Source organism: Lygodium microphyllum, chromosome 18 (assembly GCF_053477565.2).
Source record: "Lygodium microphyllum isolate KBCC chromosome 18, Lygodium_microphyllum_v1.1.10, whole genome shotgun sequence".
In the NCBI taxonomy this organism is placed as follows: Eukaryota; Viridiplantae; Streptophyta; class Polypodiopsida; order Schizaeales; family Lygodiaceae; genus Lygodium; species Lygodium microphyllum.
Window position 1 is genome coordinate 122,385,148 of NC_141152.1, and position 17,679 is coordinate 122,402,826.

Below are 17,679 nucleotides of genomic sequence, written 5' to 3' on the forward strand. Positions count from 1 at the left end.
GGCATCACCATTCCACGTTAAGAGGGGGTTCCTACTCTTCTTGGTATTCTACAGGTTTTGGCACTTGTCTTCGACATCGGCCTCCCCCCCTGCTGTATCTTCACCCTTTGCATTGCATGATTTCATCACCTTTGTACTAGGGCGCTTGGGCAAGTGAACAATTTTCCCACGAGGGACACTATCCAAGTGGTACCTACTGCATGAGCATTTCACAACATGTAGTATACTCATTGTTTAGAGCACCACGAGATGAATCCTAAGCTCTTTCTACAAGCAGTTTGTCGACCACACCACCATTACTTCATCACCATTCCCTCGTCATTGACATCCTCGAGTGGATGGGTAGCTTGTCTGTTTTGTGATGGTTTGGCCCTAACCATCACTTCTCATTCTCCCACCTCCTACTCAATCGACATCCTCGAGTGGATGGATAGCTTGTCTATTTTGTGATGGGTTGGCCCTAACCATCACTTCTCATTCTCCTGTCTTCTACTCAATCAACCACAAACCATCTCTCACTTAATCAAAAAATAAAAATAAAAAAATCAAAGTTCATTGTAGTTCCAGTTGCCTTTGTAGGGCTTGGAAATTGGTAGGCCATTGTGCAACTAACAAGCACCCTTTATCCGATGGCCTGTCCTCTCTAGGGTGACTACTTGGACTCCCTTGGCAAGATAACCATAACCTCTGTAGTCTTGGTAAGCCACTAGGCAGCCACCATGCATCCTTTGTCCGATGTCTTGGCTGCTTTGGGGTGGGACACCTTGGGCAAACTGGGTTGGCCTTTCTTTCTTACCCTCTTTTGGGCGGCCTGAGAGGGGATATTGAGCTAAGAAATGCATTCTATGCTGATTAACCACTTAAACAGCACCAAAACAAGCTTAATTTAATGAAAACCCTAAAAACGGGGAGCAATTTGGTAGAGTTTAGTGAAACCCTAATTTGGCAGGGTCCATCCTCATCTTTAAATAGACAGGTTGCCCCCATTCAATCTCAATTCTCGTTTGTGCAAGTTCTCACTCTTCACTGGAGCTTTCAGCCATCAGTCTTCTACCACGTGGTTGTCCAGCCTACGCAACTACTGTCACTCTCTCTCCATCAGCCATCAATCTTCTACCACCTAGTTGTCCAATCTTCGCGACTGCTGCCCTCTCTCTCCATCAACCCTTGCAATGCCCTGGCGCCTTCCTCCTAGTTGTTGCCCACTCCTTGGCGCCCTTTCATGTGCTGCATTTGACCCTATTCTTCATCGCCAACATCTCCACCATCATCTGTCTCCTATGTTTGCATCTCCAGTGTGTAGGCAACAACTCACAACCCATCTCCCTCATCAGGTGACCTTCTCTTGCTGCATTTGGACCTCTCCATCACCTGGCAACAGCTGGTAACATCACTCTGCCTGCTGGCAACACTCCTCCTACTTGCATTTGGTACTTTTCAGGCCCTTCTAACACCCGCATTTGCTACATCCTCTTTGTTCTACACTTTGACTGGTGGTCATAGACTTGGGATCCGTCTTCGGTGGATGTCACTCTCCGACACACTGCTCTGCCCTTGAGCACACTATATACTCTTACGTTCATTTACAACATTCATTCACTTCAGAGTTGTGTTCTTTCACTCCCTTCTTCTATTTGTGTTTGAGTTTTGAGTTTTGCATTTAGGATTTGAGTTTTGCTTTTTGTATCTGTGTTTGTCTCATTGTGCTTCTCTCATAGTCATACACTTTGTGTTTTCCTCAATGCAAACTCTAGCGGTGCCTCTACAGTCTTCTTCACACTATATAGTCACAAGTAACAACAATTCCTGTTCGTTCCCCGTTCCCATCCCCATCCCATTTTGCATCACTTGTGACTATGGATTGCCAACCTTCTATGAGTTCGAGTGTCAGTTCTTTTGTTATGGGAGGTTGCACGATCAAGCCCCCATAAGTCCTCCACATACTATTATTCAAAGAAGGGTCTAGTTGCCTCTTCTTCGCAAGGAAAGACTGGCAATAGCAAAAACTCACAAGATGCGAAGGCAAGTCAAAACAAGGGTGACACCCCTTTCTCCAACAAAACAAAGAAACAAAACCCATCTAGTATCGACTCCCCAAGAAAAATAGGTTTTGCATATACTGCCAAAGATCAAGCCATATGGATGAGGAGTGTCATACCAAGGCCCAAGATCTTCCTCCTAAGAAACCTCAATAGATCGCTGCAACTATCTCCACTCCTAGTGGACAGTCCAATGGGGCTATGCCTCCTACTACTACCCCATCTACTCCTACCCAAGTGGCCGTTGGACATGTGACACATGGACAATCTTACATCCTATATCTTTCAGTACTTCTAGAGGATTAGCTGATTGGTCTACTAGCTCCTCACCCATTGTCCTCTTTGCATCTATTCCTAGGTCATGCTCTTCATTTCATCTAGTACCACTTCTCCATCTAATAAAGCATTTCATTGGCAGATATTTGTTGATGGACGTATACGATGGTGGCTACATTCTTAGTCCTTCGTTCTTCAATCTTCTGTTGTATCAGTCATACTCATACACATACTCATTGGACAACCTTGCTCTTCTAGTTGGGGTGCTTCATCCTCATCTTCATCTATCGTCATGGTTCTCGGCACCACACGAAGACCGACATCAACCTTCTCTTCCTCATTTGGTATCGACATCCAAGGTTGAGAGAAAATTCCTACCCTTTCATGGTGCTCTATAAGATTTGGCACTTGTCTTCGACATTGGCCTCCCCTCCTTGTTGTACCTTCTCCTTTGCATTGCATGATTTCATCACCTTTGTAAAGGGCACTTGGGCAAGTTAACAATTTTCCCACTGGGTAAACTGTCTAAATAGCACATGCTACATGTGCATTTTCATCATGTAGCATACTACTATACATCTCATTGTACAAAGCACACTTGGGAAAATCCTCAGCTATATCCACCAACAATTATTTACCACCACACCACCATCCTTCTTCACCCTTTCGCTCTATATCAACAATCTCTAGTAGTTGGGTCAGCTTATTTGTTTTGTGATGTGTTAAATCTAACCAATCCTTTTTATTCTTGCCGCAGAACATAGTTACTTAAAAGGCCGCAAACCATCTCTATTTTCAAAACTTTTAAAAAAAAATTTAAAAATCAATGTGGTTCCATCCGATCTTACGGGACTTGGTAGGCCACTGGTGTTGATGAGCACCCTTAGTTCAATGCCCTATTCTCTTTGAGTGACTACTTGGACTTCCTTGGTAAGATAAACATCACCTCTACAGTCCTAGTAGGCCACTGGGCAGCAGATGTATACCCTTTGTCCAATACCCTAGCTACTTTGGGGTGGGATGCCTTAGGGTCAAAATGCGCTTGGGCTTTTCTTACAGTCCCTTTTCTAGTCGCAGTTTTGGGCATGAGAGGGGGTGTTGAGCTTAAAATTTTCATTATCCATTAATTAGCTCTTTTAAAAGGTCCCAAAACAGTAAATTACCAAAAGTTTCATTAAATCGGTTGCAGTCCTAGAGAGTTTCTATGTCCCACATGCAAAACCCTAATTTCGAAGGATCCTTCCATATCTATAAATAGACAGGTTGCCCACCTTTCAGCCCACGCCTTGTCTTGCAGGTTTCAGCCCATCGGCCCTCTTCCACTAGCTGTCAAGCCCCCAAGAACCGTTGCTACATAGTCTATGCTATCACCCAACTTCCCACTACTATTGTTGATCAGCTTCCATCATCTACATCATGTTGTTTTTGTGTTTTCAACATTTCTTTTTATCAACCTCTGCTCGGACTGGTCATTGCACTCGAACCATCTCTGATGGACAACACACATCAACACCTCCCTCAACCAGATCCCAGGAGAGGCCACTAGCTGTTGGATAGCTCTACCCTTGAGCATTCTTTACATTCTCTCCTTCATTTATAGTATTGATTCATTCACTTTAGAGTTCTCTTTCTTCTTTGTTTGTGTTTGTGTTATGCATTTAGGTTTGAGTTTTGCACAAGCCCATCTCATAACTCCTCCATCTTGTTGACATGATCCTTCATGGAAGGAGAATCATAGTGATAATATTTAAAGCTTCTTCTCTCTGGTGATTTAGTGGGTGAAGGTCTTGATTTGATAGAGAGAAGACAACTTTGTCCAAATCTCCATTGTGGTCTAGATTAACATTAACAATAACTAAATCCTACAGGCTCATAAAGAGAAAAAATCAAGCTCAAGAGTTGAGCCGATTCCAAAGAGCCATGGGGATCCTCCACAAGATGGGGTATCGAGATAGTCACAAAATCCCATAGATTAAAGCATCCAATATACACTCCACTTTGCAAGATCAAAGGAAGTACTTGGTGTCATCAAGGCAATCCTTCTTGGGCAATGTGGAAAGAATAGACACCTGCTTTAAGGGTGTCAAAATGGCCATGTGGGGTCCTTTGATAGCAGCCCAATTAGAAAGATATAAAGAAGGTGGTGGTAAGGAAGGCCACTCCGTTTTTCTCAAGTTGTCGAATGATAATCTAGGCTCTGATCTTCAATCTTCTTCGTATCAATCTTGATAATCGGAATGGTCTCTGCAACATTCTGACTAATGGAAATGTTGATCTTCAAAATATTGGGCAATTCCTCGTCAGAGTCATCAAGCCTATCAAGCCATAAGTGTGTCTTCCTTCAACATATATACAAAATGCACAAGAACTTGCTGCAGTTTCATGTCATGCTGCCGAGGATCGGAGCCCCAATCATCATCTAACAAGTCTAGAATAATGGAGCGGCCTTTGGAACATTCTGACTAATGGGAATGCTAGTCTTCAAAATATTGGGCGGTTTCCTCATTGGATTCATCAAACCTATCGAACCAAAAGTCCATCTTCCTTCAAGGTATCAACAAAACACACAAGAACTTGCTGCATTTTGATGCCAGTCCACCCAAATGGAGGAGAAATCATCAGCTACATTGCTGCAACACTGTGCTCAGATGCTCCACACACATCAAAGAAGGCCTGAACAGTGCAAAAAATCTGCAATCTTTGCCAAAAATCTGCAAAACAGAAAGTAGACTGCAGTCTCCTCTTTGTAAAGCTTTCGGGTCCTCTCTTTGGGCAATGATATCATGTGAGAGTGCATAATGGAGGAAGAACACAAACATGGAGACAGAAGGGAAGGGAGAGACGGATATAGAGGCAGAAAAAAGAAGGAAAGAATTGCACTCATCTGAATAGAATGTTGAATACAAAGTGGGCTGATAAGTCCCTACACGCAGCCCAAAGTGTACGTGAGGGCACACCAGCAAATTGATGATGGAGAATGCACTGGATGATAGAGAGCAGTCACCAGAAGATGGAGAGTATGTAGTACCTACAAAGGGGGAGAAAGAAGAATGCCTGACCAGCCAAGTAGGGGCTCGTTAAATAGGCAGCCTAGCCAAAACTGGTCTACCTGCTGCAAAAATATGCAAGAAAACTGGCCAATCAGACTTTAATGCCAGTTGCCAGCATCAATTGCCAAAAATCCCAAATCGCCTGCATCATGGTGTAAACACTGTAAGCGGGCAGCCTGAATACTGTAATGCACAGCCCAAAATAACAGGCTGCTGATGTGAACACACACCTAAACAATCTAAAACTATAATGTTAAGGTGCCACCTCTATCAAAACACATAAAATGACAAGAAGACAAAATGTCAGAGTTCCCTAATGTCCTCAACTTAGGCTGAGACTCAAAGACAGGAGATGCTTGGGCATGACACAAATGTCTGCTAACACGTCCTCTTATGTTCTTTGCCATGGATACACCGTGTCTATGTCTTGTTTGCAAGTTGGATCCTAGGTGGAGGTTTCAGTTGGACCTAGACATGTATTTTCCAATTTCCATTAATTATTCTTGGCTGGAAATCAAGTCTAAAGGCTGAGTTTGCACAGGCAGGTTTGACACTCAGTAGTTGGCTAAGTTTGGATGCCATGCAAAGCTGTATCAAGTTGTTTGGGGCCAATCTGAGCATAGAGCTCTCCATTTTGGGAAGAGAGCTATAGGAGCCTCAGGACAGCACGATGACCTGATAGATAGAGGAGTCAAGGACCATGAACAGCCTGTCAATATGTTTTTCTGTGTTTTTAGGGCTGCAGGGCAACCTCTCGTGTGCAGCGGATGTTGGGGCCTGATACAACTGTGTGACCATTTTTAATGCATGGTTAGGGGCTCAAGAAGCAAGTAACTGCATAAGCAGCATTTAATCCTATAGGTTACAGCCAGGAAGGCACTAATTTCATTAGACGACCTGCATACAGGGTGTATTAAGGTTTCAGCCAGCTGCAAAAACCTAAAACCAGCTGATGATTACAGTATAGGGCATTTCTAGAGTTGAAATGCACAATTCTCTTTCCCTTGTTTCTTCTCTCTCATGTTGGCTCGATGCATGCACCATCTAGTGAAGGAAATTGGAGATGCGAGCCTTAGATTTGAACTTGATTGTGTTATGGTTGCTGATTTATTGTTCTCAATGTGTAACCAACAAGCAATTAGGGTTTGCATGACAGCATTGGAATGTGTACATGCAAGCCTCTATAATTGAGAAAGGTTGCTGATTTTAATTAGTGGATAGCACAATAGGCAATATTTTGGATCTATAGGAAGGCTGATTTGTATGCAACAGAAAAGAGGCAATTTGAGGCTTCATGCTATTGGTCCTTTGAGACCTACATGCAAGTGTTCTTGACCCAATTGGTTGTTCTAAAAATGCATTGGCTTCATTAAAACAGTCCCAAAGCTTAATAAAAAGAAATGTATTCGTAGAGAGTGTCTCTATCCCATAAGCACAAACCCTAATTGGAAGAACCCAAACTTTCTATAAATAGGCATGTTGTCCTCCATCTGGCTACAATCTTGTTTTTGCAACTTGGAGGTGCTAGAGCTTTGTTGTCCACACCTTGCCAGAGGATATCTCAGCCAAAGCTGTCCACCATTTCTTCTACCATCATGCGTCTGCTCCTCACACATCCTTCACAGATTTCAACTATTTCTAACCATCTCTCCACTCTTGGTCAACCAGGCCATTGTTGTTTACACAAGATCTTTGCAATTCTAGGCATCACCAATTGCCACATCATCACCTCTTTGCTGTATTTGCTGTTTTCAGCCAATCTACTGCCCGTCTAGCACTCATCCAGCACATCACTACTGCATTTGTTGTTGCTAGACACCTTCGGAGAGGCTGCCTTACTGCATTTCAAGATCCATCATAGTATGACACATGCTTCAGCTCATACTATGTCCCAATCCTCCAAACACGGGAGTTTGGAGGTCAATATTCTTCATTGCATAATGTGTTTTCTGCATTGAGCATTGTATTCTATTCAATATTCATTTATCATTATTCATAATGTTCAATGTCTCTGCGTTCCAATAATCCTGATTGTGTTCTATATTATTCACTATGTTCAGCTCATACTATGTCCCAATCCTTGAGACACAAGAGTTTGGGGGTCGATATTCTTCACTGCATAATGTGTTTTCTGTATTGAGCATTGTATTCTATTCAATATTCATTTATCAGTATTCACTATGTTCATTGTCTCTACATTCCCCTAATCCTAATTGTCTTCTATATCAATCTGTGCATTTGCGTACGATTGTTTTCATGTATTCTATGGAGAGCATTTCTTTACCTAACCCCTCAATCGGAAAGCTCACCTCAAAAGCAAAAACAAGAGTTCACACACAGTGGAAAGGACAATTGATCATAAAACAACTACTACGAAAGGGGAAAATCTAATCAAGCATAGCCAAAAAAGGACCAACCTCAAAGATAATGGCCAACGGGACCTGAAAATGCAGTCACCAGCCTGGAGGAGCAATAACTGCTGAAAACGCAGACTCTAATTAGAAAAATGCAGGATGATTAAGCATTAAATGCAGCCACACTATGAAAAGAGTGATCACAAAACTAAAATGCAGACTGCTGGCTACAAAATGCAGACAGTAGAAGGCTGGAAACAGGCTGTTTTTGTCCAAAAATAGGTCTTCTAGGCGGCAGCAGAGAGGAAAAGGTTGATCAATCGTGGAACAGTGTGAATGCAGACCTGCAACAGAAAGACTACAAAGAAAAGAAGAACATTGCAAAAGAAGTTAGAAGGAGAATGCTCGGGAAATGGAATCCATATACTAAGACAAAAGACAATATAGAAACGACGTGAGTCACTAGCTGCATAGGCACTAGCACTAGCTCCCTCTCTCCAACAGGACCTGCAGATATTTGAGTATATTGATGATGAATGACTAAGGAGGAGGAAGCAGTGACCAATAAATAGGCCAAAAAGACTAGTTAGGTAGGCGAGCAATCTAGCAGAGAAAATTATGCAGTCGACCAGCCATAAATGCACAATTGGCCACAAACAAGCCCTAATAAACTGCAGCCTACTGATCAACACTGGCAATTATTGTGCCCAGCCCACAACTCATGCACAAACTCACACATGAACTGACTAATCTGCTAGCAATTGGTTGTATCATTTGTCAACCAACCCTTCCAAGGTAGAGGGAAGAGGACCAAGAAGGCATCCTCTCTATCCAATCTCCCGCTCAGGCATGTGCTTCCGAACCGGTGCAAGTGGTCTTTTGGGCCTTTAGAAGCCGTCCTGTGAATGTTGGAAATTTTGTAACCCTTGACAAGGCTTTATATAGGGGCTGGCATTGGCAATGCAATTGGATTCAAAATAATTTCAAGTTGTGCACTACTTCATGACCCATTTCCTCTCCTTGAGCTAACCAAGTTATTGTTAAAACCATTCCTCTAAAGTTGGGAAAAGAAGAGGGGAAGGAAAGATTGAGGCAAGCCTAGAGTATATCCGCTTGTAGAAGTGAGCGCAAGTAAAGGGAGTGGCTTACCAAAGTAAGTGGTTGGAATGCAATGAAGACTAGGCCACAGCAAAAAGCTGGTGCCCTCTAGCAAGTTCGATAGAAACATGGAAAGAGAAGAGACAAAGTTAGCAACACATTGACATAAAGTGAGCTCCAAAACACACCAAGTAACTCATATTATAGAACAAAAAGATACCTCTTGCCAAAGCAAGTATCTAGCAAAACCTTAGCAAATATAATGTTACCCACCCTCACATGCGCAAACTACAAGTGCCTAAAGTAATTTTATATACAAAAGGAACTAGGTGAGCCACGGTGTCCATCATCATGATCCTCCTATTAAACCTGTAAGTAGATGGCCAAGTATTGTAGTAGGAAGCTGCAAAAGTAGTTGTCTGTGAGCTACTAAGGCCAAAGCAACCACTTTCGCCAGCTGCAAAAGTGGATGTGTCCAAAAAGATAATCCTCAAATGAATCTAGAGCCTCTGAGGTAAAGATAAAGCTACACCAAGTAAATTAGAGAGCTCATTCCCATGGTGTCGCTAGAGCTTACTCATTGTACCGCTTTTCCTATCTCTAGAGCTGCTACACTTTAACATTCTGGTATTTCTCAAATTTCAATGTCTACAAATGGTCATCATTGTTATTATTCCTATCCAACAACATCAGGTGTCATTCTTTCACATAAGCCTTGCCTATCTTGACACCACTATTTCCTCTTCTATTTCAAATGCTTCTATGCTTGTGTAGATTAGGCCATGGAGAAGGAGCTTAGATCCATGGCCTAGAAATGTGGGTCTTGGTCAATAGATTTGTACGTCAAGTGATCAAAGTGAACATGAAGTGAATCTTAAAGCCAAAGTTCCACTTTGATGGTACTCTAGATAGGTACAAGGCTCAACTTCCAGCGAAGGGCTATGTTCAACAAGAGGGCATTGACCACATAAATTTTCTCTTGCACCATATGGATGGCTAGCATTTGGCTTGTTTTGGCTCTGTTCCCAATACAATTGCCTATTCCTCATATAAGATGAAGAATGCCTTCCCCATATGCAGAGCAAGCCAAGGGATTCACCATTCAAGGACATGACAATGATATTTACCCATAGCCCCTCACATATGATGTCATGTGTCACCCCTTATTTGTCATGCCATATGGGACACCCATACTGATGTAAACATCAAGCTCTACTTATTTTCAGCTTATTCTTCATTTACTTTGTCTTCTGTGTATGTACTATGGACGATAAATCATTATAGATCTACTGAAATTTCTTATCTTTTGTTTTTTTGCCTCTCACCACTTTTGTGTTCTCATTTTACTTCCATTAATGTCGTTAAGAGTCTATGTTTAAACTCAATTTCATAGCCCAACATTTCATTTAGCCACCTGTGCCCTAGCCAACCAGCTGGTCAAAGGATATGGACTTATCATGTACCCAAGTTCATTCACATCTCAATTCATGCAAAGTTTGGCATCCCCACTGCAATCCTTTATCTTTCTAACTTTTTTGCTGTCCACTTCAGTTTTCATTGACTAGAACCTACTTTCCAAAATACAAACAAAAAAGTGGCAAGAGCATTGATCAACCCAAAAAGTAGGACTTGCTATATTTGTTCTAGGCAATTGTTCCACCGTTGTGATACCCTCCACTAAACCCACATTGTAATGATATAGTCCAAAAAATAGAAGTGAGCAATCTAAAATTTGTGAAATTCTGTTACATAATCACATACAAAATTTCTTTTTGGAAAAATGCATTTCATCAAGTGGGCTCCAGACAATATATAATCACTAGATTTTTGAATGTTTTAGTGGTTTTAAGCGTGCCAGCGCCAAGTAGTATGCTCTCTCCTTTGCCACTAGAGCAGAGCTTGAGTAACACTACAGTAGATGCATGTAAGGAAAGCAATGCAGGGAGTACAGAAGTGGGCAAAGAGTGTCGTGCAAGGGGAGTGCTTGATTTATCGATCTCCTGTGGAGGCCAAAACTAACCTGAAGGACAAAATCGAGTGCATGAATCATCGTTTGTACATTCACTTCCTGCGCCGAAAAGAGAACACCTTGATGCTAGGTTCTTGAAACAAACTGTGAATTCTGACAGTCCATGGTATCCACAGAGCCCAGAACCAAAGCTGAGAAAGGAATATGTGCAGGTTCTGATCTACTATGCTAAAATAGAGGTAGTTTAATGATTGTGATGGCTCAAAGAGAAAAATATGCTGAAAATACATCCTTAATAAAGGCTGCAACTATAACTGGCTTGCAAGAGTTAACAAAGAGGGATCCTAGTCAACTGCTCTAACGAGTGCCTGACTGGACAGCTGCTCCAACACATAATCCACAACCCTCTCCTCATGTACCAGTGCCTCAATTTGTATGTACCACATTATACTGTATCTGCTGCTATAGATCTTTGATGTGCATAGGATAAGTACAGATCAACCTGCTTTCTTGTGATAACTTTAACGCTGGATCTAGTCACATTGTAAACAATAAACAGCAAGTATAAATACTCTGTTGAAAGGGCCATACAGAAGAATAACTGAAGTATGAATGAAATTTGCAGTGAACAATGCCATGTTGAGTTATCAGGCCCTTATTCAGTTAAGTATGACATTATAAACATTTTCAAAGAATTTTCTCCGCAACTGCCATAAGAAAGAAACTTATTTACCGTGCAAACTCTTGCATAGGGAAGCAGGTATTGGAAAACTTCAGCGCATTGCTCTTTTGATTGATAATCCCCTAAGCTTGTGTTTGCATGGACAGCCAACCCATCATGACCAGCAGACTCCAAGCCACTCCTGAGATTCAAACCATATAAGCAGTAAAAACTCTGATCCAAAGCAATGTCAAGACCCAGGTCCATTTTCTTTTCCTCGGTATTACAAGCTTGTTCCTCAACATCATCTGAGGTGTCTATTTTCCTTGGTATCTCGGCACATGCTTCAGAATTTGGCACAGTATCTTTCTGCTTTGAAGTTTTAACCTGTATGAGCTCACTGTCTCCAGTTGCATCTCTAACCTCTTCATTTTCAGGATTGCAGAGATTCTCTTCTATAGACAGTCTACGTTCTTCTGAAGCAAAATCATCCACTTTATCAGGGGCCGAACTAACTTTTGTCAGATTTACCATCTGAGACGTTCCACTCTTCAGTTTCATCTCCAGAGAGAGTAGATGCTTGATGGCCATTTTAAGAAAGACCCCTTCACCACCTTCACAACCCTTACCCGCACAACAAAGCTCATATTCAGCAAGAATGTCATGCATTGTTACCAGAAGTTCAACCTGCATATGCAGTGTGCACAAAGTTTAATAATAAAGAATGAAAACCTAAGCATGGCCCAAATGTTAATTTATTCATATTCAAACCTGCAATTTTATGGATATTTTCGGAAAGAGGTGCTGAAGCCTGCAAAACGCAACTGCTGCATTTACAAAGCAAGTGGTTACCAGCTGCACTAGAGAGTCTGAGGAGCCCCCAGCAGGACCAGAGGCCCTTCGAATAGCTAATATAGCAGATGTGTGGCACATAACTTTCAGCAGGAGTTGCTGCATATGGCCAAGTAGCTTCCCATCGACAGACTGCAATAACACATATTATGCCCATTAAAACAGTGTTAACGTAAAAGGAAGGAGTGTTTTGCCTACAAAAGGTGAAAGCATTTACCACTACTAAAGACTTATCAATGATCTGCTGACCAGACCCAGCAATAAATTTGCATATCAGCTTCACCTCCTCTGCTACAAGATTGAACCACTCAACACTTGTAGCTATCTCACCTATATTGGAGTGCAGTTGATTACCATCCTGAATTACACTACATGAATAGTTATCAGTACCTCTCTTACAGCTGAATCCAGCTGTAAGAAAGTGTATTTGCATCTTTCGAATATAGCACTTTAGAGCAACATTGAAATTTTTGGAGCCAGTGCATTCACATGCTTCAATTAGCATGTTCAGCGCTGTCAGCTCGGTAGAAAAATCATTTGCATGTTTTTTCCTCAGTGCCAATGGTGTTCCCTTCTCTACATCATTCTCTGGGAATAGGATAGGGGCAAGATGTTCAATCAAGTATTCATGTTGACCTTGTTCAACCAGCCGAGCAGCTGAATTTGTCAGCAGTTCCTGTATTTGTAGCTCGTACAGCTTGTGCTTTACTCTTTCTAAAGAAATCTCTCTCTCATTTCTGCAGTGTATGAGAGAAATCGCAACAGTTTCTTTGGTAAAATGCTCCATGGCTTCAAGGACTGCCTGACATTGCTGAAAATCAACCCTTCCTTTCTCACAACTGCCCTGAAAGTACCTTAGACAACCGCTGATCCAGTAAAACCGTGCCCAGAATGGCCACCACCGGTGCTGAAGCGCATGCTCCAAATCCAGGCTTTGTACACTGTTTTTGAATACTTCCTTGACCATCTTTTCACCAACATGAAAAGTCTTAGAAAACTCAGGCATATCGTGCCAGCTTATATCCGGGGAGGAAATGGTGGCAGCAAAGCAATCCAAAATTTTGCAGAGATGAAAGTCACAGTCCTCTATAAAGTTGGTTCTCTCAGATTCACTTGCAGCAGAGGCTGCCATATCCATATACAGTTCTGCAAGGAAGAGGCTGCAGAAAGCATTTAGTCCTTTTGAAACCCCTCTGATGCACTTTTCCAGGTGCAAAACAGCCCCCCAACTTTCAAGGGGCTTAACAATGCTCGGTAACTTTTCTAGCAGGTGCTGGGCAACATGACATAACCCACTATTCACATCGTGCTCCCTGAGAAACACCAATACATCGTTTTCTTCATTGTTATCTACAATAATGCATTTTTCTTCCTCTGAGCTGCTCGAATAGATTGAAGATATCTCACCAATACATTCTGTACAAACAATAAAAGGCTCTAGTAGCTCCATCAAATGTTCGAAAGACTTTTTAATTTTACTTGTTTCCATTTGCATGTTCTCGACTTCTTCACTTTTGTCGAATTTCCGAGTTCGGATTCTCTCAAGCCTAGTGCTTCGTCTTTCTAAAGGTGGTTCTTCATCAGTAGATGTTTCCTTGTCCCTGGTAATGCCACATCTATCAGAGCCTGCATCAGAAGGCAAATCATGCTTAGATGAGGCTCCAGTCTCCACCTTAGAAAGAGAAGAACCTTCGACATGACTGCAGACTTCTTCCCTGGACAAGGTTGCAGCATAATTCGAGACACTGGACACAAAAACATGTTCAGCTTCACTTTGTGTACAGTTAGATTGAGTGTTCAATTCCAGAACATCCACTTCCATATTTGACTTGTCTGTCTCACTTTCACTGACAATTTGTTTGTTATACTGAAACTTAACTGCTGCATTGGCTATCACTGCTTCTGAACCCACATTTTGACCAGTCAATGTATCTGATTTTGGTTTGCAATCAGGATATCCTGTAGCAGCATCCTGTACAATCACTGAAACCTTCAAAATATTGTCCTCGTAAGCTCTTAAAATCTTGTTAACAAGTTCCGCCCATGATGCCTCTGCTAACTTCACATAGATCCTCTGTGAAGCAACTCTCTTGGGAGGTGGTTCACAAATGTCCAAATCATCTGACTTACGCTTTTTGGAGAAGGTCAAGCCATAATGTTGTGGTTTCAGCTTATCTATTCCACGCAACACGACAATGTATTTCTCTGGCACCCCACAATTGTCTCTATCAACATCATTGACATCTGCATTATCTTCAATAACGCATCTTATCAACTCAGCCCGAGGATGGGATGGTGAAATTTTAAGAAGTCGCTTGACTATAGATAAGCATGCAGCTTCATCTCCAATAGCAATGAGAACCTCCACAAGCTTCTCCATACAGCTCCCTAGAATGGACCAAAAAAAAAAAAAAACCAGTGTTTTACAGTGCAGGTGTCAGTACACAGTGCATAAATATCTCATTAAACTGCACAACTCTCAAGTTGCTAGATAATGTAAGACTTGTATGGTTTTATCCTGCTGCATAATTATGCATTACAAACTGTGTGTGCAAAGGTGACGCTCATAGAAATAACTGAAGAAAAACTTGCATATTTTTCAAGAAGCATTGTCTAGAAAGCATATATTTGACAATCTTCCTAATTAAAAGTGTGTATTGAAACTGTATACAGCATTTCCCAAATTCTCTGTTGTCCAACGTCGTTGCTAAAATCATGAGGAGCTTACAATGATGCGGACTGCACTGAAGACCTTGTTCAAATGCCCATCGAGCAATGCTAAACAAACCAAGAGAGCAGGCTAAAGTTCCAAGCCGATTCCATAGCACAATATCCTTTTCGTCAATTGATACAGCTTCCAAAAAAGCTTGAAGTGCGTCTTTGTAGAACACTTCACCCTGTTTCAGAAACGCCTCTGCCAAATTCCTGAAGGCCAAGAACCTGGGATTGCATATATGCATGGTCAGCATCAATGACAAACCAAAACATGAAAGGATCTAGGGATCTCTCTTTCTTTTTCTAATAGGTAGGAATCTCTCTCTCTCTCTCTCTCTCTCTCTCTCTCTCAATGAGTTATTATATTAATCACCAAAAAAAGTACAAGATAACAAGGTTACAAAGTATAGGATGGTGTTGAGCTGAAATTGCATTAGCCTGACCTAAACAGCCCCAAAACATGCTTAATTAATGAAGAAACCTTCTTATTTTAAAAAGAAACGTGATCCAAGAGAGTTACTATGTCCCACATACCAAACCCTAACTTGGGTGCCCCAAACTTTCTATAAATAGGCATGCAGCCCACCACTCTCCCTTAATCTCGTTTTTGTAGGTTTCAAGATTTGTATCTATGGTGCCCACACTCTGTTCGTGAAGGACATCACGGTCAAAGCTTTCCTTTGCTGTTTGCTACCATCTAACACCTAATTCTAGCCTCCATCACCCACATCCAACTGTCACCTGCTGATCCATCATCGCCCAATTCGCATTTGCTGCCAGGCGTCCCATCTCCAACTGCTGCTACTTCATCATTCAAGCTGTGTTTATTGTCACCAAGGCCTTCTAGAGCTATCGCCATTATCCAAGTGCTGTCACCTTGACTGGACTACCTACGTTTAATCTTCTCTCTTCCGCAGGGTCATCCTCACTATCGCCTACACTCTGCACTTTGCCGCCCACATAAGAGTGTTTGCGTTTGCCTCCACAATTGTCGCCAAGTTTTCTCTCTCCTCTACAAATTTGTATTTGCTGCATATTCTTTCCTACTGCCTATCTGCATCAAATCTTGTGAAAAGGACAGATTGTGTGTGATAGCACAACACCCAATGCAATAATCTGAAGAGTGTGTTATGGAAGTACAAAGTATAACCCTTAAACCTTAGGGTTGCAAGAGTGTGTTCACACCCAACAGGTGTAAAACACGATGAGTGCCCAAATGATGTAACATAGGCAAATAAAATAAAATAAAATAATCTAGGGAAAAAAACCTCTCGTAAGGAGAGTAAAAAGTGCCCTAGTGTCCTATTGAGGATCACCACACACTCCTCTGTGAGTGTAGGCATGAATCAAACCCAACAAACCCCCTGGAGTGAAGAGTGATCAATAAAAAAGGGTCATCCACCAAAGGAGATCAAATTTAAAGCATTGCGAAATGCTTCAAGTTTGTCATGAGGAAGAGCTTTGGTGAAGATGTCTGCCACATTACTGGTGGTAGGACAGTAGACAAGGTTGATATCACCTGCAGGTAGCCTCTCTCTAACAAAGTGATAGTGGATCTCGATATGTTTCATGCGTGCATGGAACACTGGGTTCTGTGCCACTACAATAGCACTCTAACTTTCAATGAACAAAGGAGTAGGCTCCGTGTGACAAATACATCCAAATTAGCCAACAAGTGTCTAAACCATACGCATTCAATTATGATAGTGAAAGCTGCCTCTTGTATTCAACTTCATATGACAATGTGGTAACAATGGATTGTTTCTTGCTAAGCCAAGAGATACAAGATGAGCCAAGAAAGAAACAATTACCATTAGTGGAGTGATGAGAATCATAATCACCAACCTAATCAGAACCACTGTAAGCATGTAGGTGCAATGGTCCCCCCTTGGCATAAAGCAATCCAAGAGGTCTAGTACCCTACAAGTAATGGAAAACATGCTTGACAACTTGTCAATGTGCCATGTGAGGTTGATGCATATATCTACTCAGGGCTCAAACTGCAAACTGAATGTCTGGTCTTATGTTGCATAAGTAAATGGCATAAGTAAATGAGACATCCAACTACTAGAGCATACATATGGATATCAAACAAATCATTGTCATCGTGCAAGGACGGCTTGAGTCTAGGTTCCATTGGTGTACCAATTGGCTTGTAATCCTATAAGCCAAACCTCTCAAGAAGTCGACCAATGTATCTAAACTGTGATAATCCAATGCCTCTAGCATCATGAATGAACTAAATATCCAAGTAATAGTGCAAAGGCCCCGTGTGTAAAAACAATAGTCACCGTCTACAACAAAAGACGCGGACTTCCTGACAACTACTCCTCCTTGGCTATGTGCTTTCTACATTCTATGATACAGTGACCTGGCTTCTTGCAATAGTGACACTTGCTCTTCTTGGCTTGCGTGCCCCCTATTTCTTGTTGTTCTATGAAGTACCTGAAGTCCCAGAGCTCTGCGAAGCATTTTTTGCTTGGCTACCCTTGCCCTTCAGCCTTGCTATAAAATGCATGCTCAAAGGCTATAATATCCACACCACTATTCTTTCTTGTCTACTCTTTCTAAAAGAGCAAACTGACCAACTAAAGGAAAGTAAGTGGCTGCGAGAAAATCCTCATGGTGAGGTTCAAGGCCATATAAAAGGCCAAATACGAGGGTG

The 17,679-nt window shown here is 41.8% G+C and overlaps 1 protein-coding gene across 2 annotated transcripts in view; it reads right to left on the reverse strand.

Moving 5' to 3' along the window:
- Positions 1–17,679, reverse strand: part of LOC148021323 (Tetratricopeptide repeat (TPR)-like superfamily protein) — a 127,708-nt gene that overhangs the window by 44,050 nt on the left and 65,979 nt on the right. For both annotated transcript variants that reach the window (XM_087699195.1, XM_087699196.1), the window contains exons 6-9: positions 15,028–15,239; positions 12,517–14,687; positions 12,219–12,431; positions 11,520–12,134 (exon numbers count right to left, since the gene is read on the reverse strand). In XM_087699195.1, coding sequence (XP_087555321.1) covers positions 11,520–12,134; positions 12,219–12,431; positions 12,517–14,687; positions 15,028–15,239 — 3,211 coding nt within the window. The remainder of the gene's footprint in view (positions 1–11,519; positions 12,135–12,218; positions 12,432–12,516; positions 14,688–15,027; positions 15,240–17,679) is intronic.